Source organism: Engystomops pustulosus, chromosome 1, assembly GCF_040894005.1.
Source record: "Engystomops pustulosus chromosome 1, aEngPut4.maternal, whole genome shotgun sequence".
Lineage (NCBI taxonomy): Eukaryota > Metazoa > Chordata > Amphibia > Anura > Leptodactylidae > Engystomops > Engystomops pustulosus.
Genome location: NC_092411.1, coordinates 52,609,642 through 52,634,672, shown reverse-complemented (window position 1 = coordinate 52,634,672; position 25,031 = coordinate 52,609,642). Strand labels below are relative to the sequence as shown.

The 25,031-nt window shown below is 42.4% G+C and overlaps 1 protein-coding gene across 1 annotated transcript in view; it reads right to left on the bottom strand.

Annotated features, from left to right (window-relative positions):
* Positions 1 to 14,492: 14,492 nt before the first annotated feature.
* MAN2A1 (mannosidase alpha class 2A member 1) overlaps positions 14,493 to 25,031 on the bottom strand; it is a 68,409-nt gene continuing 57,870 nt past the window's right edge. Inside the window, exons 18-22 of the mRNA XM_072140497.1 lie at positions 24,513 to 24,654; positions 22,565 to 22,698; positions 20,782 to 20,976; positions 19,636 to 19,740; positions 14,493 to 18,255 (exon numbers count right to left, since the gene is read on the bottom strand). Coding sequence (XP_071996598.1) covers positions 18,103 to 18,255; positions 19,636 to 19,740; positions 20,782 to 20,976; positions 22,565 to 22,698; positions 24,513 to 24,654 — 729 coding nt within the window. The 3' untranslated portion in view covers positions 14,493 to 18,102. The remainder of the gene's footprint in view (positions 18,256 to 19,635; positions 19,741 to 20,781; positions 20,977 to 22,564; positions 22,699 to 24,512; positions 24,655 to 25,031) is intronic.

Genomic DNA, 25,031 nt, shown 5'->3' with positions numbered 1-25,031 from the left:
TATTTTGAAGAACCTATACAAGCCATATTTTCAGTTGTTTCACCCTTTTTTTTTGTTATAATTCCACATGTGTTAATTCATAGCTTTGATGCCTTCAATGTGAATCTACAATTTATAGTCTATATTTATAGTCATGAAAATACAGAAAACTCTGAGAAGGTACAGTAACGCAATTCAAGAATTTACGAATCGTAAAAAGTTTTCCATTCATCTCAAATTGTTTCATTCTTGGCATATATCTACAGAAGCTACACTTGCCGCATAGGAAGGACCCCATAATCTGTGTCGCCAACCAGGTCTTTTTTCGTAGGGGCTCCCAGGGACTGCCTGTATATCCAAACTTAAGGTTTACTCAATATCAATTTATTATGTTATAAAAAGGTGAAATATCTCAATTTCAACCTGAGTTGTGTTCCAAAAATGGAACTGTATGAGATTTGCATATTGATTGTATTTACAATTTACATGGCAACCCCAATTTTATTATTTTTAATTTGGGTTGTTATTTTTTTTATAGCTATAACCCATAAAAATGAATACAAATAAAAAATATAAAACTAACTTAATTTTGTAAAAAGAAAATTGAGATTTTTAATCATTTTTGTCCAGATTTCCATCAGGAATTGATTTCAGTTTTCATGATCTCTTTCCTAGCAAAATCTTCCTTTGTTCTTATCACATCATCCATCTGATTGGGGCCATAATCTCTACAGATAAACTCAAGACTTGTAACCGTCAATATTGACCAGCAATGAGCCTAAGGACATGACTGCCTATTATAATGCAGTTCGAATAACAGGGAGAGCTTAATTGAAAAACAGTGTTCATAGAACATTTCAGCATAATAAAAGCTGTAATTTTATGCTAATACATTTACAGGACAAATTAGACAAGAAGAAAGCCTGAATGGTGCACATTAATGAGCTCTGTGTCATGAGCAATATTTGTCTTCTGCATTCTTAATGGCACATTTGCAAGCAAGTTTCCACCATTCGGATGCTACTGGTTGTAAGCAAGTGTACACCAATAAATGTCCACTTAACGAAACACCAGCAGTTTATTGTCAATTATGCATTAAACTGACTTCAGGACTCTACATTATACATAAGTTTCTACAGTATTAACCATGAATAATGCAGACGGGGTGTATTTATAAAAAAAAAAAAAAAAAGAAAGAAAAAACCCACAAATTTAAAAATTGATCCTTTGCAAATCAAGTGATTACAGAAATATTACCCACCATGGTATTTTGGCTGTTGACACGTCTCTTCGAATTGATTATTCAGTAGACAGGTATACACATCCATAATGTCAACACTAGAGATGAGCGAGCACTAAAATGCTCGGGTACTCGTTATTCGAGACAAACTTTTCCCGATGCTCGAGTGCTCGTCTCGAATAACGAGCCCCATTGAAGTCAATGGGAGACTCGAGCATTTTTCAAGGGGACCAAGGCTCTGCACAGGGAAGCTTGGCCAAACACCTGGGAACCTCAGAAAAGGATGGAAACACCACGGAAATGGACAGGAAACAGCAGGGGCAGCATGCATGGATGCCTCTGAGGCTGCTTAATCGCACCATTATGCCAAAACTATGGGCAACAGCATGGCCATGACAGAGTGACAGAATGAAGCTAGATAGCATCTAAAACATCCAACAATTGACCCTGACACTATAGGGGACGGCATGCAGAGGCAACGGCAGCAGCGGCAGGCTAGAGAGTGGCATGGCGACATACCCTAAATGGACTCAGGCTTCAAACCAATGGGTGGCAGAGAGGAACCAAAGGAGGTGAGCAAGAAGCGCTCAAATAATATCGGTACATGATTAAAGTTTGCCAGTATATTTTGTGGATTACACAGCAGGGTGGCGACAAAGTTAACATGGAAGCCATGAAAACAACCCAAAATTCTGCCTGACACAGCTCGTTTGCTAAGGGGACGATGTATGGAGGCAGTGAACTAGCCCCTATCTCTAGGCTACTCCCCAAACAGCACTTCTAAGAACCTTTTGTATAAGATCAAGTGTAGTAGCCTTCTTATAAGTTTAGGATATGGCGGGTGAGGGGAATGTAAACAGATGCGCAAGAAGCGCTGAAATAATATCGGTAAATGATACTGTGGATAACACAGCTGGGTGGCGACAAAGTTAACAACTTTGATGTGGAATCCATGAAAACAACCCAAATTTCTGCCTGACACACCTCGTTTGATAAAGGGACGATGTATGGAGGCAGCTATATGGACGAATTTTGGAGGTAGCAATGGAGACAACGTGTGGAGGCTGCTATAGAGACAATTTAATTTGGATAGTGCCTGTATGTGGCAGTCCAAAAAAGTTTTCAAACCAGAGGAGCAGGTAGGTGGCCCTCCAGAAAAATGAAATAGATTGAGTGCCTGTATGTGGCAGTCCAAAAAAGTTTTCAAACCAGAGGAGCAGGTAGGTGGCCCTCCAGAAAAATGGAATAGATTGAGTGCCTGTATGTGGCAGTCCAAAAAAGTTTTCAAACCAGAGGAGCAGGTAGGTGGCCCTCCAGAAAAATGGAATAGATTGAGTGCCTGTATGTGGCAGTCCAAAAAAGTTTTCAAACCAGAGGAGCAGGTAGGTGGCCCTCCAGAAAAATGAAATAGATTGAGTGCCTGTATGTGGCAGTCCAAAAAATTGTTTAAAACAGAGGACCGGGTCGGTGGCCCTCCAGAAAAATTAAATGCATAAAGTACTATAGCTAGAGCCAGTGGGCCCTGTCAAAAAATAGCCAGTTTCCTCTGCTTTACTGTACAAAGAGGAGGAGAAGGAGGAAAATGAGGAGGAGGAGGAGTGGATAAATTATTCAGGTTGAGCTTCCTTCACCTGGTGGAGATTGGAAATTATGAGAAATCCAGGCTTTATTCATCTTAATAAGCGTCAGCCTGTCAGCGCTGTCAGTCGACAGGCGTGTACGCTTATCGGTGATGATGCCACCAGCTGCACTGAAAACCCGCTCGGACAAGACGCTAACGGCAGGGCAGGCAAGAACCTCCAAGGCGTACAGCGCCAGTTCGTGCCACATGTCCAGCTTTGAAACCCAGTAGTTGTAGGGAGCTGTGTGATCATTTAGGGCGATGGTATGGTCAGCTACGTACTCCCTCACCATCTTTCTGTAAAGATCAGCCCTACTCTGCCGAGACTGGGGACAGGTGACAGTGTCTTGCTGGGGTGACATAAAGCTGGCAAAAGCCTTGTAAAGCGTACCCTTGCCAGTGCTGGACAAGCTGCCTGCTCGCCTACTCTCCCTCGGTACTTGTCCCGCAGAACTACGCACTCTGCCGCTAGCGCTGTCAGAAGGGAAATACTGTTTCAGCTTGTGCACCAGGGCCTGCTGGTATTCATGCATTCTCACACTCCTTTCCTCTCCAGGGATGAGAGTGGAAAGATTTTGCTTGTACCGTGGGTCCAGGAGAGTGAACACCCAGTAATTGGTGCTGGAATAAATTCTTTGAACGCGAGGGTCACGGGATAGGCAGCCTAGCATGAAATCTGAGTACCAGAGTACCAACGCGTAAGAATTCACTCCCCTCACTGGCCTGACTGTCCATTTCCTCCTCCTCCAACTCCTCCAACTCCTCTTCTTCTGCCCATACACGCTGAACAGTGAAGGACTCAACAATGGTCCCCTCTTGTGTCTCGCCAACATTCTCCTCCTCTTCCTCCTCATCCTCCTCCACCTCCACCTCCTCCGATATGCGCTGAGAAACAGACCTAAGGGTGCTTTGGCTATCAACAAGGGAATCTTCTTCCCCCGTCTCTTGTGACGAGCGCAAAGCTTCCGACTTCATGCTGATCAGAGAGTTTTTCAACAGGCCAAGCAGCGGGATGGTGAGGCTGATGATGGCGGCATCGCCACTGACCATCTGTGTTGACTCCTCAAAGTTACTCAGCACCTGACAGATATCAGACATCCACGTCCACTCCTCATTGTAGACTTGAGGAAGCTGACTGACCTGACTACCAGTTCTGGTGGAAGTTGACATCTGGCAGTCTACAATCGCTCGGCGCTGCTGGTAAACTCTGGATAACATGGTCAGTGTTGAATTCCACCTCGTGGGCACGTCGCACAACAGTCGGTGAGCGGGCAGTTGAAGGCGGCGCTGCGCTGCCCTGAGAGTGGCAGCATCTGTGCTGCACTTCCTGAAATGTGCACAGATGCGGCGCACCTTCGTGAGCAAATCAGACAGATTGGGGTATGTCTTGAGGAAACGCTGAACTATGAGATTTAACACATGGGCCAGGCATGGCACATGTGTCAGTCTGCCGAGTTGCAGAGCCGCCACCAGGTTACGGCCGTTGTCACACACAACCATGCCTGGCTTCAGGTTCAGCGGTGCCAGCCACAGATCAGTCTGCGCCGTGATGCCCTGTAATAGTTCTTGGGTGGTGTGCCTTTTATCGCCTAGGCTCAGCAGTTTGAGCACCGGCCAACTTACTGTAGGCGTAAGTAAGCCGTTTGGATTCTCCTATGGCTATTTTCTAGCCAAGTATGAAAGCACACTGCTATGCCAGATGAGATGACGCTGAGTTATTAAAAAAATAAACGTAAAATAACTGCCCCTCCTCCCCCTGTATACACACATCCCCCCTCCCCCTGTATACACACTGCCCCCCCTCCCCCTGTATACACACTGCCCCCACTCCCCCTGTATACACACTGCCCCCACTCCCCCTGTATACACACTGCCCCCCTCCCCCTGTATACACACTGACCCCCCTCCCCTTGTATACACACTGCCCTCCTCCCCTTGTATACACACTGCCCCCCCTCCCCCTGTATACACACTGACCCCCTCCCCCTGTCTACACACTGACCCCCCTCCCCCTGTCTACACACTGACCCCCCTCCTCCTGTCTACACACTGACCCCCCTCCTCCTGTATACACACTGACCCCCCTCCTCCTGTATACACACTGCCCCCCTCCCCCTGTATATACACTGACCCCCCTCCCCTTGTATACACACTGACCCCCCTCCCCTTGTATACACACTGCCCCCCTCCCGTTGTATACACACTGCCCCCCTCCCCCTGTCTACACACTGCCCCCCTTCCCCCTGTCTACACACTGCCCCCCTTCCCCCTGTCTACACACTGCCCCCCTCCCCCTGTCTACACACTGCCCCCCTCCCCCTGTCTACACACTGCCCCCCTCCCCCTGTATACACACTGCCCCCCTCCCCCTGTATACACACTGCCCCCCCTGTATACACACTGACCACCCCTGTATACACACTGACCCCCCTGTATACACACTGACCCCCTTCTCCTCCTGTATACACACTGCCCCCCTCCTCCCGCTGTATACACACTGCCCCCTCCTCCCCCTGTATACACACATCCCCCCTCCTCCCCCTGTATACACACATCCCCCCTCCCCCTGTATACACACTGCCCCCCCTCCCCCTGTATACACACTGCCCCCCCTCCCCCTGTATACACACTGCCCCCCCTCCCCCTGTATACACACTGCCCCCACTCCCCCTGTATACACACTGACCCCCTCCTCCTGTATACACACTGCCCCCCTCCCCTTGTATACACACTGCCCCCCTGTATACACACTGCCCCCCTCCCCCTGTATACACACTGACCCCCCTCCCCTTGTATACACACTGCCCTCCTCCCCTTGTATACACACTGCCCCCCATCCCCCTGTATACACACTGCCCCCCCTCCCCCTGTCTACACACTGCCCCCCCTCCCCCTGTCTACACACTGACCCCCCTCCTCCTGTATACACACTGACCCCCCTCCTCCTGTATACACACTGCTTCCGACTTCATGCTGATCAGAGAGTTTTTCAACAGGCCAAGCAGCGGGATGGTGAGGCTGATGATGGCGGCATCGCCACTGACCATCTGTGTTGACTCCTCAAAGTTACTCAGCACCTGACAGATATCAGACATCCACGTCTACTCCTCATTGTAGACTTGAGGAAGCTGACTGACCTGACTACCAGTTCTGGTGGAAGTTGACATCTGGCAGTCTACAATCGCTCGGCGCTGCTGGTAAACTCTGGATAACATGGTCAGTGTTGAATTCCACCTCGTGGGCACGTCGCACAACAGTCGGTGAGCGGGCAGTTGGAGGCGGCGCTGCGCTGCCCTGAGAGTGGCAGCATCTGTGCTGGACTTCCTGAAATGTGCACAGATGCGGCGCACCTTCGTGAGCAAATCAGACAGATTGGGGTATGTCTTGAGGAAACGCTGAACTATGAGATTTAACACATGGGCCAGGCATGGCACATGTGTCAGTCTGCCGAGTTGCAGAGCCGCCACCAGGTTACGGCCGTTGTCACACACAACCATGCCTGGCTTCAGGTTCAGCGGTGCCAGCCACAGATCAGTCTGCACCGTGATGCCCTGTAATAGTTCTTGGGTGGTGTGCCTTTTATCGCCTAGGCTCAGCAGTTTGAGCACCGCCTGCTGTCGCTTAGCGACGGCACTGCTGCTGTGCCTAGAGCTACCGACTGATGGCGCCATGCCCACGGATGGTAGTTCGGAGGAGGAGGTGGAGGAGGGGTGGGAGGAGGAGGAGGCATAGTAGGCCTGAAACACCTGGACCGAGGTAGGCCCCGCAATCCTCGGCGTCGGCAGTATATGACCAGCCGCAGGGTCAGACTCGGTCCCAGCCTCCACCAAGTTAACCCAATGTGCCGTCAGCGATATATAGTGGCCCTGCCCGGCAGCACTCGTCCACGTGTCCGTGGTCAGGTGGACCTTGTCAGAAACGGCGTTGGTCAGGGCACGGATGATGTTGTCTGACACGTGCTGGTGCAGGGCTGGGACGGCACATCGGGAAAAGTAGTGGCGGCTGGGGACCGAATACCGCGGGGCGGCCGCCGCCATGAGGTTGCGAAAGGCCTCGGTCTCTACTAGCCTATAGGGCAGCATCTCCAGGCTAAGCAATCTGGAGATGTGGACATTAAGGGCTTGGGCGTGCGGGTGGGTTGCACTATATTTGCGTTTCCGCTCCAGCGTCTGGGGTATGGAGAGCTGAACGCTGGTGGATGCTGTGGAGGATCGTGGAGGCGACGATGGGGTTTTTGTGGCAGGGTCCTGGGCAGGGGGCTGACTATCAGCTGACACAAGGGAAGGAGCAGTGGTGTGCACGGCCGGAGGTGAACGGGCTTGTTGCCACTGAGTGGGGTGTTTAGCATTCATATGCCTGCGCATACTGGTGGTAGTTAAGCTATTAGTGGTGGAACCCCTGCTGATCCTGGTTTGGCAAATATTGCACACCACAGTCCGTCGGTCATCCGGTGTTTCCTTAAAGAACCTCCAGACTTCTGAAAATCTAGCCCTCGCCGCAGGAGCCCTCGCCACGGGAGCTTCACTAGTTGACACATTTGGCGCTGATGCACCAGCTCTGGCCCTGCCTCTCCTTCTGGCCCCACCACTGCCTCTTCCAACCTGTTCTGGTCGAGGACTCTCCTCCGTCTCAGAAGCACTGTGTTCACCCGGCCTATCAACCCAGCTTGGGTCTGTCACCTCATCATCCTCCGATCCCTCAGTCTGCTCCCCCCTCGGACTTCCTGCCCTGACAACAACTTCCCCACTGTCTGACAACCGTGTCTCCTCATCGTCGGACACCTCTTTACACACTTCTTCCACTACGTCAAGAAGGTCATCATCACCCACAGACTGCGACTGGTGGAAAACCTGGGCATCGGAAAATTGCTCAGCAGCAACCGGACAAGTGGTTTGTGACTGTGGGAAGGGTCCAGAAAACAGTTCCTCAGAGTATGCCGGTTCAAATGCCAAATTTTCCTGGGAGGGGGCAGACTGGGGGGGGAGGAGGCTGAGGTGCAGGAGCTGGAGGAGTGCCGATTTCGGTGACATGGGTGGACTGCGTGGAAGACTGACTGGTGGACAAATTGCTCGAAGCATTGTCGGCAATCCACGACATCACCTGTTCGCACTGTTCTGGCCTCAACAGTGCTCTACCACGAGTCCCAGTAACTTCAGACATGAACCTAGGGAGTGTAGCTCTGCGGCGTTCCCCTGCTCCCTCATAAGCAGGTGGTGTCTCACCCCGCCCAGGACCACGGCCTCTGATCCCTGCAGTAGTTGGACGTCCACGTCCCCGCCCTCATCCTCTACCCTTAGCCCTCGGGTTAAACATTTTGAAAATGAGAGTTATAACTTGAATTTTTTTTTTCCTTTTTTTTGTGTTTTTTGTTTTTTTTTGTGTTTTTTAGTTTTTAAAACCAAACGATGCTATCCTATTGCTATGGCTATATTCTAGCCAAGTATGAAAGCACACTGCTATGCCAGATGAGATGACGCTGAGTTATTAAAAAAATAAACGTAAAATAAAAAAGGAAATGGCAGACTGTGCCTAATTGAAATCCAACCCCTAATAAATTTTCCCACTTCGCTCTTTGCGATGGATATGTGCGTCACTAAGCGCAAAACACAGCGGTCGCAAGTCTCACTACAAATTGCTCACAATTTGCTAGTAGATGCACTGCAGCAAGGACAGCCACCAGCAGATCAACCAGAAATCAAATATATATAACGCTACTGTAGGTGTAAGTAAGCCGTTTGGATTCTCCGATGGCTATTTTCTAGCCAAGTATGAAAGCACACTGCTATGCCAGATGAGATGACGCTGAGTTATTAAAAAAATAAACGTAAAATAAAAAAGGAAATGGCAGACTGTGCCTAATTGAAATCCAACCCCTAATAAATTTTCCCACTTCGGTCTTTGCAAGGATATGTGCGTCACTAAGCGCAAAACACAGCGGTCGCAAGTCTCACTACAAATTGCTCACAATTTGCTAGTAGATGCACTGCAGCAAGGACAGCCACCAGCAGATCAACCAGAAATCAAATATATATAACGCTACTGTAGGCGTAAGTAAGCCGTTTGGATTCTCCGATGGCTATTTTCTAGCCAAGTATGAAAGCACACTGCTATGCCAGATGAGATGACGCTGAGTTATTAAAAAAATAAACGTAAAATAAAAAAGGAAATGGCAGACTGTGCCTAATTGAAATCCAACCCCTAATAAATGTTCCCACTTCGGTCTTTGCGATGGATATGTGCGTCACTAAGCGCAAAACACAGCGGTCGCAAGTCTCACTACAAATTGCTCACAATTTCCTAGTAGATGCACTGCAGCAAGTACAGCCACCAGCAGATCAACCAGAAATCAAATATATATAACGCTACTGAAGGCGTAAGTAAGCCGTTTGGATTCTCCTATGGCTATTTTCTAGCCAAGTATGAAAGCACACTGCTATGCCAGATGAGATGACGCTGAGTTATTAAAAAAATAAACGTAAAATAAAAAAGTAAATGGCAGACTGTGCCTAATTGAAATCCAACCCCTAATAAATTTTCCCACTTCGGTCTTTGCGATGGATATGTGCGTCACTAAGCGCAAAACACAGCGGTCGCAAGTCTCACTACAAATTGCTCACAATTTGCTAGTAGATGCACTGCAGCAAGGACAGCCACCAGCAGATCAACCAGAAATCAAATATATATAACGCTACTGTAGGCGTAAGTAAGCCGTTTGGATTCTCCGATGGCTATTTTCTAGCCAAGTATGAAAGCACACTGATGAGATGACGCTGAGTAATGAAAAAATAAACGTAAAATAAAAAGTAAATGGCAGACTGTGCCTAATTGAAATCAAACCCCTAATAAATTTTCCCACTTTGGTGTTTGAGGTGGATATGTGTGTCACTAAGAGCTAAACACAAAGGTAGCAAGTCCCCCTGCAAATTCCTCACAATATGGTACTAGCTGCACTACTAGTGCCAGCAAGCCCAGCCACAAGCAAACAAAAAAAAAAAAGTATAACGTTATTATAGCCCTAAGAAGGGCTGTTGGGTTCTTGTTGAATCACTCCTGCCTAACACTATTCTAATAGAACACCCTAACGCTTTCCCTGACCAGCAGCAGCTATCTCCCTAGCGGCATCCAGACACAGAATGATCCGAGCAGCGCGGGCAGCGGCTAGTCTATCCCAGGGTCACCTGATCTGGCCAGCCAACCACTGCTATCGACATGTAAGGGTACCACGTCATGCTGGGTGGAGTGCAGAGTCTCCTGGCTTGTGATTGGCTCTGTTTCTGGCCGCCAAAAAGCAAAACGGCGGGAGCTGCCATTTTCTCGAGCGGGCGAAGTATTCGGCCGAGCAACGAGCAGTTTCGAGTACGCTAATGCTCGAACGAGCATCAAGCTCGGACGAGTATGTTCGCTCATCTCTAGTCAACACTACAGAGTAACGGACATCTGTCAATTATGTAGGATTTATATTATTTCACTTTAGGAAATTTTGAAGAAATTCTGAAACAATTTATAAAAAGAATTTTGAAACGGCAGTTTACTTCAAAATTCTGTTTAAACTAGAAATAATTTATACTTCATCTCAAAAGTTGAATTATTTTCAGTCTTATAATATTTTGATGCAAAGAAATATGACACTTTCTTTTTTTAAAACATTCTTGATTGTTTTCTTAAATTTACAAAACCTGCCACAGCAAGGTATAAAAGAGGAAATATATAAACTTCCACATCTCATAAAAATAAATAAATAAAAAAAATCTACAAAGACCTAAATAAGCACAATAAAAACAACAGACAAAATCTTTTTACAAAGCTTATCTGTCACAATTTTTTGGATCTCTTTAAAGTCTTGGGGAACTTATTAAGGCTGGCACATTATGCACCTCAGTCAGGTTCTAATTCTTCATGGAAATAAACTATAATTGGGTTCACTTTTCACTCAGTTATACCAAAATACAGTGCACTCTGTCAGTTCTTAATTACTTGTGGAACTAGAGTATATTGGGGTTCATCATCCCCCTCAGTTATTGCAAAATACAGTTCATACTCTGCTAGTTCCTAATTGTTCCTAAAATACATTATATAGGGGTTCAGCATACCCCTTAGTTATGGCAAAATGCAGTGTAGCAAGTCACAAAAGCATCTGAACTGAAAATCCATAATATTCATTTTCATTAGAATAATCTATTTTTAGCCCAAGTGGGCACCGACATTGAGAGGGGTTTTACCTACACCAAGTAGGGGTATATAAATAAATCCTTTCTAGGTAAAGACCCCTAGACACTAATTCCAAATTAGACCAATCATTCCCTCCCAAGACATATACACTCATCGGCCACTTTATTAGGTACACCTGTCCAACTACTTGTTAACACTTAATTTCTAATCAGACAATCACATGGCGGCAACTCAGTGCATTTAGGCATGTAGACATGGTTAAGACAATCTCCTGCAGTTCAAACCGAGCATCAGTATGGGGAAGAAAGGTGATTTGAGTGCCTTTGAACGTGGCATAGTTGTTGGTGCCAGAAGGGCTGGTCTGAGCATTTCAGAAACTGCTGATCTACTGGGATTTTCACGCACAACCATCTCTAGGGTTTACAGAGAATGGTCCGAAAAAGAAAAAACATCCAGTGAGCGTCAGTTCTGTGGGCGGAAATGCCTTGTTGATGCCAGAGGAGAATGGGCATACTGGTTCGAGCTGATAGAAAGGCAACAGTGACTCAAATCGCCACCCGTTACAACCAAGGTAGGCAGAAGAGCATCTCTGAACGCACAGTACGTCGAACTTTGAGGCAGATGGGCTACAGCAGCAGAAGACCACACCGGGTGCCACTCCTTTCAGCTAAAAACAGGAAACTGAGGCTACAATTTGCACAAGCTCATCAAAATTGGACAGTAGAAGATTGGAAAAACATTGCCTGGTCTGATGAGTCTCGATTTCTGCTGCGACATTCGGATGGTAGGGTCAGAATTTGGCGTCAACAATCCTGCCTTGTATCAACGGTTCAGGCTGGTGGTGGTGGTGTCATGGTGTGGGGAATATTTTCTTGGCACTCTTTGGGCCCCTTGGTACCAATTGAGCATCGTTGCAACGGCACAGCCTACCTGAGTATTGTTGCTGACCATGTCCATCCCTTTATGACCACAATGTACCCAACATCTGATGGCTACTTTCAGCAGGATAATGCGCCATGTCATAAAGCTGGAATCATATCAGACTGGTTTCTTGAACATGACAATGAGGTCACTGTACTCAAATGGCCTCCACAGTCACCAGATCTCAATCCAATATAGCATCTTTGGGATGTGGTGGAACGGGAGATTCGCATCATGGATGTGCAGCCGACAAATCTGTGGCAACTGTGTGATGCCATCATGTCAATATGGACCAAAATCTCTGAGGAGCTTCCAGCACCTTGTTGAATCTATGTCAGGAAGAATTGAGGCAGTTCTGAAGGCAAAAGGGGGTCCAACCCGTTACTAGCATGGTGTACCTAATAAAGTGGCCGGTGAGTGTAATTCTGCTGGTAGAAATAAGGTGGTCAAGGACCCCCATATATAGGCGCTCCCCTACTTAAGAACACCCAACTTATAGATGACCCCTAGTTACTAAAGGACCTCTGGTAATTGGTAAATTACTGTATTTAGCCCTAGACTACAATAAACATCTATAACAATAAAGCTTCAATACAGACACCTTTAATAATTGTTAAACCTGGTTCTTATGACAATACAACATTTTTAAAGTCCAATTGTCACAGAGACTAAAAAAAATGTGTCAAGAGTTACAATTATAAAATTTACAGTTCCGGCTTGTGTACAAATTTAACTTAAGAACAAACCTACAGAAGCTATCTTGTACGTAACCTGGGGACTGCCTGTATCCATAAGTTACGCCAATACTTTCCAGAAAGATGTAGAACATTTTCATTCCATATATGCTGTTCTGGGTGTTAAAGAGCTTAATGTTTTCCTCTGGAAGGGGGGTGGGGGGTTATACTGATCCATACAGGTGTCATACAAGATATATAAGCAGTACTGGGGAGAAAATATTTATCTTGATATTTTGTTTTCAAAATAACCAAGAAATTTAGATTTTCCTGTTTTATTTTAATAGTAATTTTTATTAAACTGGTAAGGCCCAGTTAGTGACACCCATCTGGCTATATTCTGTTATTTATAATAGCAAAAATAATGTTTGTTGCAGTGCTATTTTTGTCACTGTAAAGGGGAACCTTTAACGTATGCAAGTTTACATCAGCTTTAGATGTCCGTTATTCATGGAATAGAGCAGTGAACACCATTAGCTATGGTATGAACTTAGCCTAATATTGCAAATGGCAATCGTGAGAAATTACAGTAAGCAAAGTCACATTTATATTATACATGTTTAGTAGAAGGGTTTGCTTAGCCTTTTACACCAATCTTTTTCTTGCACATTTTCCTTCTAGTTATAATGCTTAATCCAGCTTCAATGTTAAAAATACAGCAATTTACAACTACTAACTGAAATAGTAAGAGATCAATACGCCAGACAAAATACAAGGTCATGAGAGGGGAAAGGAAGGTCATGCATAGTAGTACATAACACTGTGTGCTGATTTTCCAGCTTTGAGCTAGTGACCATGTTGTTTTCAAGAAACGGTTTTCAACTTTTATTAAACATAATATAAAGAAATATAATTGGAATGGTGTTTCAAGCAGCCTCCAATATCTTGTAATGAATCATCTACATGTTTTGAGAATGTCCAGGACTAGTTTGATTACTATAACTCATAGAACACCCTGGTACATTATGATCTACTAACTGGTTAAGAGTCTGAACTCTTTCTATGGTTCTAATGTCTATCTACTACTCTTTGAATTGTTGGTAAGAATGGATTCTTTCTGGACAAGTTTTACAGGTGGAAATACTCTTCTGGCCGGTAAGGTTTGACTTCTGTGTGCCCGAGGCGAAAATTGAAATGCCTCTTTCCTGCTCTGTGTCCGGACGCAGGCAGCATGACGTCATTCCACGCTGCCTGGGTTCCTCCAGAGCAACACAGACTGTGCCGCTCTGTACATCAATCACGTCTATATCTTAAAGATAAAGGCTAAAATGATTTTTCATGTGGGCGATTTGGGCGGCAATGGCCACCCGAATCATCCACATTATGGCCCAATATTTTGTAGCCTCCCACAGGGCTCAGGCATCTGCTGCCTTAAGTGAGATTCTCATCTCCACCCATGGCAGATGCGGCCCTGTGTGTGCTACATAAGGAGGTAAGCAGATAGGTAGACACTTGGGGGGGGGGGGGGGGCATTAAGACTGGTGCACTACACACAAGGTCACAATGTCAGGTGCAAGTTGCAGGTGCAATGTCAGGTGCTAAATTAAAGTAAATGAGGAGTGAAATGTAGAAAAAGTCTCAATTTCCTGTATTGTATGCTGGAAAAAATTATAAATGGCTCCTTGATGCCTTCATATTAGTGTTTTTATTATGTGTGTACTGTGAACTACAACAAAACTGAAGAATTTTACCGGGTTAAATAAGTGCCAGTTAATCTTTGTGGCTTTCTAATGTGGAAGCAAGAGAATCTCTTTAATCTTATGTACCTTGTAGGTGAGCCAACGCCCTTCCTGCTCATTTAAATAGAAAACGAATAAGACAAGGAAGATTTATTAAAGGTCATTTTTAATATTTTACAACTCCCAATTTAAATGTAAAAATCATTAGAGAAAATATCAAAAAGTTCCTTAATCAATTCAATTTCAAGAAATAAAGACAGAAAACATACAAATCAGACAATACAGCATGAGATGAGATTATCCACAGATTGCTTTAAGGAAACAGAACATTCTTAATACTTTGATTTGTGGGAGTTAAAAAGGCAGAAAATCCCCAGATATTTTTATAGAAAGGAGAAACAGAAGATAAATCACATTTCAATAATTTTCTCATTCATTACGTTTTTAATATACTACAAATTTGTGCACTGTGCCCCATGAACCCATTAATACTTGGCATAATCTCTATACAAATACCTATGGCAGGTACAAGTTCTTCTCAGCCATAACGGAATGTTTACCTGTGTATTGACTAGACTCCAATGTATGCCATCAAACACTGAAGTAGCAATTTTCCGGGCGAGTTAATATTTATTATATTGAAATGGTCTAGGAATACATCGACATTTCAAACAGTGAAAGTGAAATAATGTCTTCAAGTATCCACAGATTTTACTATCACAGACATTTTAGGCTGGGAATAAAATATTTGAAAAGTTGATGCTGAATGCAAAAGCAAACCTGGCATCTACAAGAATCTACATCATGGAGCAGAAAATATTTTTTACCACTCTGTGGAATAGTGAAGAATAAATAATTTCCTGGGGTACATTGACTCAATGATTTTGAGGAATTTATGGTACAGAGTAGGGATGCACTTCACTGAATCAAATATTAAAAAAAATAGGCCCTAATCCTGAATTCCTATTCAACTGCCTTTGTAGAGTTTCTATGATCTTGATGTTTCACAGAAGGCATCAGTTTTCTCTACGGTTTGTAATCTGTCAAAACATGTTGATAAAAGGCCCCCACAAGAGTGGGGGTCCATAGATAACTGGGGGTCGACTCTCTATATGAATCTGGGATTAGGTCCATGGGACTGACAAATATAGACTCAGTACAGCACAGTGACTGTACCTCCATTAAACAGTGGACATTATACTGTAAGCTGAAATTGACCTAATAATCAACTTTCAGTATGTTGTAAAGCAGATAATACCTTCCACAAAGTTTTTTTCGTGGACCAGGTGTGGTGGCATCATGAAGAAACTAAATTGATGGGCGAGATATAAACGGAACGTGTAAAGTCAGGCAAGTTCTGCCCAAAGTGTTCCATTTACCAGACTACACTAGTAACCACAGCATTATCCACCTCAAAAAGTCCTTGGACAATTTAACCGATGACATGTGTTGTGGGGTTGGGGGTTATAAAATGAACTATTCCAACATTCTTTGTGTAATAAATGACATTTTAGTTCCAAAACAGAATAAACATTGATTCTTTAAGTCTTTATTAAATCACACATTCCAAAGGTTAGCAAGTGTTTTGCAGAAAAATGAAAACCTCCGTGGCTTAATTGTGAGTTCTGAAACAAACTGAGTTTTCTCTGGGTATCAGAAAGATATTTATACATTCAGCAAAACCACAGGGTTCACGGAAACACAGGCACACATTCAGTCTACAAAAAGACTCTTCACAGCATTGCTGGCGGCTGTGGATTACGCCAAAGAAAAAGGAGATAATAAAGTTCAAATAGAAACTAACCCCCTCAAAAACAATGCAATAGTCAATAAAAAATTTAAGAAGTGTAAAAAAATAAGGCACATATTTTGCTTTGATATGTTCATTTAGGAAGAAGACATCTGGATTCTGTGATTATCTAAATCACCTCCATTGAAAAGCAATGAAATAATTGCACATAACCCAAAACAGACATGTAATAAAAAAAAAAAAAAAAGTGACCAGATGAGTTAACAAACTCAACGGAAAAGTACAGGGTAATGGCACAATCTCGAAGTACAAGCACATTGCACATACTGATGGGGATTCCCCAATAGTGGAAGTATTTCGTGACTTCAGGTGACATTTATCCAAGTACAATAACTATCAACAGTTAAAGTATAAAGAAATAAAGTGAATCTGTCACATATACCAATTAAACACCTTTTAATTAGGATCTGCCATGAAATTGCGGTGTAACCTGCAGGCACTATGTCATAGAGCAGGAGGAGCGAAGCTCATTAATATACTAAATTACTTTCAAACAGAATTTTTTTTCTCTGCTCTTCCAATGATGAGAAGATTGAGCATGCAATTGGCAACCTCCACTTTAAATATGATAGAAAGTTAATAAGAATGTATCCTTGACTTCACAGCATATAGAGGGCAGATTTAAATGAATAAAATACATATTCGGAGAGTTGAACCCGACATCGTATACCACTGTATAAGCATAAGAGTGTCCTTTGGGACAGTGGACGGAGCAAACCTCATTAATATACTAAATTACTTTCAAACAGAATTTTTTTTCTCTATGCATGAATTAGAAGTACTGCTCCTACAACTCTACAACATTTTGTCCACAGATAATGTGACAGTTCCACGTTATGATGGCCATAGACTTAGGATCTGGTACTACAGTTTTCTGTTGGATTCCTTATAGTGCTTGATTGGAATTTCCCTGACAAATACTTTGTTCCCCCATGACATAAGTGGCAACAGGCAGAGTTACCGTAAGCCTGTGGTCAATTTTAGTCACCAATGAACGTCTGCGAAAGACATTGCAGCAACCGCAAAAATGCAAGGAAAAAAAACCTAAAGAAATCAAAACTAAGCTTTTCTCTGCTTATAACTTTCAGCTAAAAAACATAAATGCTTAATATTTAACAATCTTTGAAGATCAGATTATTTTAGCTATTTGAGACTTAAAGGTAAAATAAAAAAGGCAAAAACAAGCTGTAATTTCTGGCAACCCATGAAGTTGGACTAATCAACGGAAATAAACCCCGGTTGCTATAGGTCCCAGATCATTTCCACTTTTCATGTCGGATAAGTTCCTCATCTTGATAACTATCATCAGTATTTGGCACCAGCTACAAATCAAGTGCTTATTAAAGAACACATTTTGTAAAGCATTTTCTTCAGTTGCAGTAGAGGATTCATAAATTAGACATGAAAGCAAATTATTAATCCATTAAAAGGATTGTCCGGGAATAGTTTTTAATATATGGGTGTGGGGTCTTTTAAAAATGTAAAAGAACTCTGTGCCAGCTCCCATTCTCTCCCGACGTTGTCCGTCACTGTCGGCTTCTAACTGTATAAGGAGGTCGTGGGGGATGCACATGTACAGCCGTGAACATGCTACTGCATGAGTTTCAGTACAGTTGCAGAAGCGAGGCTGTATACAAACAGCATTGGGCGCCACTGGCTGAGAAAGGGAGCAGTAATAGAAGTTTAAGTTCTTTTTTATTTTTAAAGATTCCCGGCTATATATTAAAAAGTAACTATTCCTGGAGAATCCCTTTAAACCTGAGAATACAGAAATGATGCTTTACTCAAATTGTACTGTATGGAAGATGAAGGAGCACGGTTTCCAGTGGAGGTGTTGTCCACAGAAGACACTGAAAGCAAATCCTCGCAGTGTCCAGAAGACAGTATAACAATGTGCTTCTTTATTGCATGTAAAACAAGGGAAATGTAGATGTCGCATGTAGCAGAGTTCATCTCAGTATTATTCGGAATGTGCTAATGTCCATGGGGCTCATGCTGATTGTACTCAAGTTATGAGCGTCCGAAGGGGAGTACATTAAGGTAAGAGAGGAAGATTTTAGGCTTTCAACTTTGAATCCGCCGAAAAGTCCATGAACTTGTATCTATAAACAAAAATAATGACAATAAGAAAAATGGTTAGCTTTAGTCCACATGTAGATTGTAAAGGAGTTCAATTTCCCTTTTATTCATGTGGAAACATTAACTCTGGAGTTTGTCGCCATCTTTGCCACTTTCTGAAAAGATGACATGGCAAAGGTAGGGTAATTGTGGAGCCATCACGCTTCTGAGGCGTGTACTAGCACTGGGAGCCAAGGTTGCTTCACACCCCAGTAGACTCAGAGTTAATTTACATATTACTAAAATAAGGTTTTTAACAAGTTAGGTTCCAGGATTATTAAATTACAGATTCGGGCAGAGGCAGCCAGGAGGAATCTACCATCAGACCTACTTCTAATAGTAGATTCCTCATGATAAGTATCCTTTGAGTAAAAGCAAATAATTGTTAATGTTTGTTTCATAACTAATTATGCAATTTTCCTTTAATTTTTTACTTCCTATAAATAAAAACTGGTCCATGGTCATGTGATGTCACACAGGTCTTGTTATAACACACAGCTCTGATTAGTCTTTGTACGAGCTGTGCACCTGTGTGACATCACATGACCAGGGTCTAATTTTTTATCCAAAGGAAGTTAACAATGAAGTTTCCTGTTGAATATTGTCAAGAGAAGATCTGGAAAACCGGAGGAATTGATACAGAAAGTATATTGGAAAATTGTACAACTTTTCATTACACAATCAATATCTGAAATACTGTGAAAATGCATTTTCACAATTTATTATTAAAATGCATCTCAGGGCTTCCATGTTCTTAAAGGACTCTGAGTAACTACAATCACGTACTTAAAAAAAGGCCTTCTGATGTCCAGCAAAGTTTGACCTAAAGGAATAACACACTATTACAAAACATTAAATTTTGCTGTGGACGTCAGAAGGCCTGTTTTAAAAGAAGCTACTAAAATGCTTATAAAATCTGCAAAAAAAAAAAAAAAAGTTACTGTAGCAAATGTTTTCCCACCCACAGATTTAAACTTATGTTTTCATCTTACACAAAGAAATGGAAAAAACACCTAAAGAAAATTGTAACGTTCACATTTTATATCATTGTTATTTATTGTTATGGTTTCTGATCACAACAAAATGTTCCTTCTAGACAGAATTGCATCTGAAGACATTCTGAGCTGTACCCCAAGGGAAAAGGCACATAAATAAGTCTGTCACACGGCAGCCCCTTAAAAGCAAAAGCCCAGAAAACCTTAAGATTCAGGAGATCTGCAGTTTTCAACTCATCTGAATCCATTATCCTCAGTTTACTGTTCGCAGCTGTGGCTGAAACAGGAATATTCTAAATTCTACAACAGCTGAAATACCCAGATATACAATGCAATACATCATATGTATATGTTTCACTATTACTTTACCTTTCCCTGAGATGTAGAACAGTATAGCCCAAGGTCTTTATTTGGAAACTTGCAGTCAAACCCTTTCCTGTGAAGAATGAGAGCCGCCTCTTGTGAAGGTCCCACCTAAAAGCAAACAATGCACAATAAATGGTATATTAATATATACTTTATTAATACAGACACACAAAAAAACTATGTTGAAACCAAATAGTCTGATAACTCTCCGTTAATGCAGTGAAAATATCAATCCAAGGAAAATAACAATCGTGCTGGAATTGCAACCTTTTAAAGATCCCAGCATGATCATTGTTGCATTTGTTCCCTTTTAAATTTTCAGCTTCTTATTTATAAATATGAGCAGGACAGATTTAGGTCAGCTTGTACTTAAACAAGTGACCACCCTCATTGTCAGTTCAAACAATGTTCAAAAGGAACAAGTCTACAAATCTTTTTTCCCCATCTTTGGACCTTCCGTTTGACTCTCAAACTCTGCCCTTCTGCCGGTAACTTTTAGATCTGTTCTCTTTATGCTGCCTTAATTTGCATCATGCATCACATGGCCAGCTAGAAACAGTATAATTCCTACTGTCCTCCCAGACGACATGGAACAATTTCTAGCTGTCCATGTGATGCTGTGCTGAGGCAATAATAAAAAAAAAACAAATACAGGCGGTCCCCTACTTAAGGACACCCGACTTACAGACGACTCATAGTTACAGACGGACCCCTCTGCCCACTGTGACCTCTGGTGAAGCTCTCTGGAGGCTTTACTATAGTCCCAGACTGCAATGTCCAGCTGTAAGGTGTCTGTAATGAAGCTTTATTGATAATCCTTGGTCCAATTACATAAAAAAAATTTTTAACTCCAATTGTCACTTGGGCAAAAAAAAAAATTTGTCTGGAGCTACAATGATAAAATATACAATTCCGACTTACATACAAATTCAACTTAAGAACAAACCTACAGAACCTATCTTGTACGTAACCCGGGGACTGCCTGTACATAAAAATAAATATTAAAATATTCATTTCATATCTTAATGAAAAAGTGCTTTACATAGAAGTCATCAGGAAACGTATGAACATTATATGTACCTGTGGATAAGTTAAATTATTTGAATGTCAGAACATATAAGATGTTTAAGAGACATGAAGTCGGCATACCTTTGCCTGAATTGTGCGCAAATTGACCAAGTGCATGTCACAGGGCATTGAAGACTGGAGCGGAGAAAAGGCATCTAGTAGTGGAGGAGCACCAAGCTCAGCCAATGCAGCCATGCTGATCACAGGATGGTTTAAGAACGATGATGTGACGTGACTTAATAATGATGGATAACTGGCCGACTTCTTTTCTTCACCCTGTTCCAAAAAGCAGAAAAAAAAAATATGTTCATCAGCTGATGCCCATTTCAGATATACCAATCTTCAATTGAAAATAGTGCATCTTTTCACCCTACTCCCCTTTCTATTGTAATTGTTATCCACTCTGATAACAACCCTTCACGGTGATTCAAAGCTTTGCATCAAGGGACAGAAGTAACTGCCCCTCCCGAAATCTGGTGCATGATACCAATCACAGAAGAGGAGGCATTCTGTGGTGTGAGAGCTGGACTTCAGTGCTAAACTATGACCTGTCATGTGTTGTATTGACCTTAAGCTTCATGCTTATGGCTGGAGAAGGAGTGGAGTGAGTGCTACTTACTCCCCCCCCATAGGGAAGTGTGCAGCCACGCTGTATTTCTGGCAAGCTCTATTTTTTTCACAGCGACGGCACGATATGGTGACAACGCACTTCCATGGAGGCTGTTTGCTAGGTTCTTCTTCATACTGTGAGCATATGGCCACCATATACACATTTTTAACCATAGCCAGTTATAACATTCATCTAACCCATTACAGCTAGTGCATTCAATATATGTACCCTCTGGTCTGTTCTGATATAATCCTGTTGGCAACAGTCTGCACACAAGTGTATCTGCATATCTGCTATCGATTACAGCACGTTCCATCCATTGACATAGAATAGAAGACATTTTTGTTCTTGTGGTGTGCCAACTGCTGTCATTGCGCATGTGCACACTCTCTCAGGTTCTCGCTACTATTACGCATGCACAACAACTCCCTGAATACCTCCAGAATGCGAGAGCAACGCATATATAAAACGCATATATAAAAATTTTCTTTGAGCAGTTTATACATCATCAAAAATCCAATGATCAATTGACTTCGACATTGTAAGACATATTACTTTGTTATTACCATTGATGATACTTTGAGTATACATTGACAAATAGTGGCAGATGGAGTGTGGTCACTATATGCCCTCTCTCAAAAAATGCAGGATGGAAAGACACGGCAAGCTACGTCTTTCCATCCTGCATCCACCAACTGATCGACTTATCCGCTTAATGCAGATAATGGGCGGCTATGTGGAGCAGATGCAACCTATTGCATCAACCCCCCACAGCCTTGCAGAGCTATATTAGGACAGTGACATCACTGGGGGAACTGGCAATTGGCTGCTGCTGATGTAAAGAGGCTTCAAGGGGGTGCGCTCCTTCCCTGTAGCCCGTTACCATTCATGCATTGCAATAGCGCAATTCTATAGAAATAGCAGAGTCGTACACCGGAGCCATTCGCCCACTGGAGCCTCATGATGGTTCCAAAATTTAGCTCCAATTCCATGTATTATACGGGGTTCATAAAAGTCAGAAAATAAGTTTCTTTGTTAAAAAAAAAAAAAAGCATAGTAAGAATAAAACGTGATAAATGTTGTTCAGGGAAATCATTACAGGAAACTGGGCACATGCTTGTCAGCAGATGGTGAGTGAAATGACGGTGTGCACGCTCTCGCATTTTGCCATCACCGCTGCTCACTTTGCGACTGACAACATTTCAAGGCAATTCGGCAGATAAGAGCGAAATTTCAACCATGAATTTTACATACCTCATCTACTCCAGTCCTCTTCTCTAAAAGAAGCCTGAATAAATTAAATGTGATTTTGTTATCTTGAAGACCTTGCCCAAGACCACGGTTATCATCCTGCATCAGTCGACGGTCCATGAAAACTTCTAACTGACCTTGGGTGTAAAATGAGGCAATAGTTTACACAATCAAACGTCTGGAAACATTACATTTCAGCCGCAGTTTAACATTACGCTGCCTTCATTTTCTCTATGATACAGACACAGACGTCAGGCTTAATAATCATTGGACCATTTTTAAAATTACAACAGAAGGGAAAAAGCAAGCAGATCCGAAAAAGAGCAATTTATTCTCTCTCCTTAGACGTGTCTCATTCTACTAGATTAAACAGTTGCAGGGGAAATTGACTTCCACTGTCTTCTGATGGTATAAGCTGGCTGAAAGGGAAAAAAATTTCTTGCCACAGGGCGTGGGCATTTAACTCCTTAAAAAGCCATAGTCACTAGTGTCTTTGACATGTAACGAGCTTGAATGATAAATGGGGGCTCAAGACAACACTTTTTTATCCAGATAAAAAATTGCATTTTTTTTTTTTTAAATTACCTATATACTTTTTTTTAACATATAAAAAAGAGATATATATATATATATATATATATATATATATATATATATATATATATATAGCGTTTTTAAAGCCAGGTCCTATAAGCTCCGGACCTTTCTGAGGTCAAACTGACATAATAATCCAAGATTGTCTCATGGTGGCAATAAATCTGTTACACTATTAGTGTCACATCCACTGACTGGGTAATAAAAATTTGCATTAACAGTAGTATTTAAAAAAATAAAACGCTGTGTAAAGCTGCACTTCATAAATCTGGCTACCACATGTGATAAATCTGGAGTACAATGCCTGAAGGAAAAGTGCTGCTGGTGCAGTGTTGTGACAATAGTGAATGCCATGTGATGCCACCAAATTAGTGTAGGCACCCAATAAAACAGGGTAATTGTTTGAACTCTGCCCCCATTTATTTAGTTTTTTCCCACCACTAGCACTCCACCCCAATTTGCCATGGTCTTTTAGTTTGCAGGAGATGTCATTAAAGTGTCCGGCTACTTGCTCTTTGTCAGCTTCTGAGACCACAGTGAACGGTGAGCAATCAAGACCTATTCACATGGTGGGATTCTGCTGAATGACCTCAGCTTTATTTGCGGTGTGGTGCATGTGGAGTGCCTGGGCTCAGAGCCATGGGGGCTTAGACCGCCAGTACAGATACTGGCGGGCTGCTGGGTTTTGGTCAGTGCTTGTGCTGGAGGCAATTTCATACCACACCCGCTAAAACATCAGTGCGAAGAGATTAGCGAGTTTATGCAATTCGTAAAAAATTTAGGAAATGTAAGGTTTCTAATATCCTTCGAGTTCAATTTATTATTTTAGCCTAGCAGCAATTGTACAATGTGTGGATGTGTCTTTCTCTCCAAATGTTGAAATGTGGAGTATTTATTTATTTATTTTTTATAAATAGTCCATATAATATTTGGATAAAGCAATGGAAATTTCAAAACTGTACAATAAATTAATAGTAAAATGAAAAATAAAATATAAAAAACCAGGTGCAAGAAAGATTTACACATTGTTACCGAGACCTTAAAACGGATTTTGTGCATACTTATATAAAGCAGAACATGGTCGAAAACTTCGAATAAAGTAATTTTCGAGAACATAAGATTGGTGCAAATGTTTGCCATGCAAGTGCACACACTTCTATTTGTTTACTGACCCGAGGTTGCTGATCCAAGGCATTTTATTAAATCCATTTTAAATGAATAAACATTCTGCTCTCCGTTTAATTAAATCAGAAATTACTTCGGACAATGACTCTGCATGAAGGCAAACAATGTAGCCGCAAAAAGGTCATGTAGGTGAGGAGGAGTCAAGCATGAGAGAAGAGCATAATCTACTCACCACTTCTCAAGCTGGCAATGCCCAGAGCCTGTGCAGTGTGCAGCGTTAACCTGCTACCACTATCTTGAACGTAAGCCATTGTAGACATAGGATACACATTGGCCTGGAGAGGTAATTTGCTCAAAGTTTGTCGTGGTTGAATCTGACAAATACAAGGCATGAAAAAGTACATTAGTATTATTTTTACTAAGGCTTTTTGAGTTTAAAAAACAAAAAAAAAATACATTTTAGATTATATATAGCCCAAAATAGAATGGAATTTCTCAATGCATAATCAATGAAGACCCAACAGATCAAAGTCATATCGTCACACAACCACACAGTGCAGACATTATGGACAATATGCTTGAAAAGCAACATAGATTTTCTTTTGTCATGAAGATACAACCACATAGAATCCCTTATTGTGGAGAGAATTGTATCATCACAGTAATTGATGGTATATGGTTATTATTCTTAAAGTTGAAGGATCAAAACTAAGCCTGATAAACCAGAGGCATTTAACTTAAACTGCAGAAA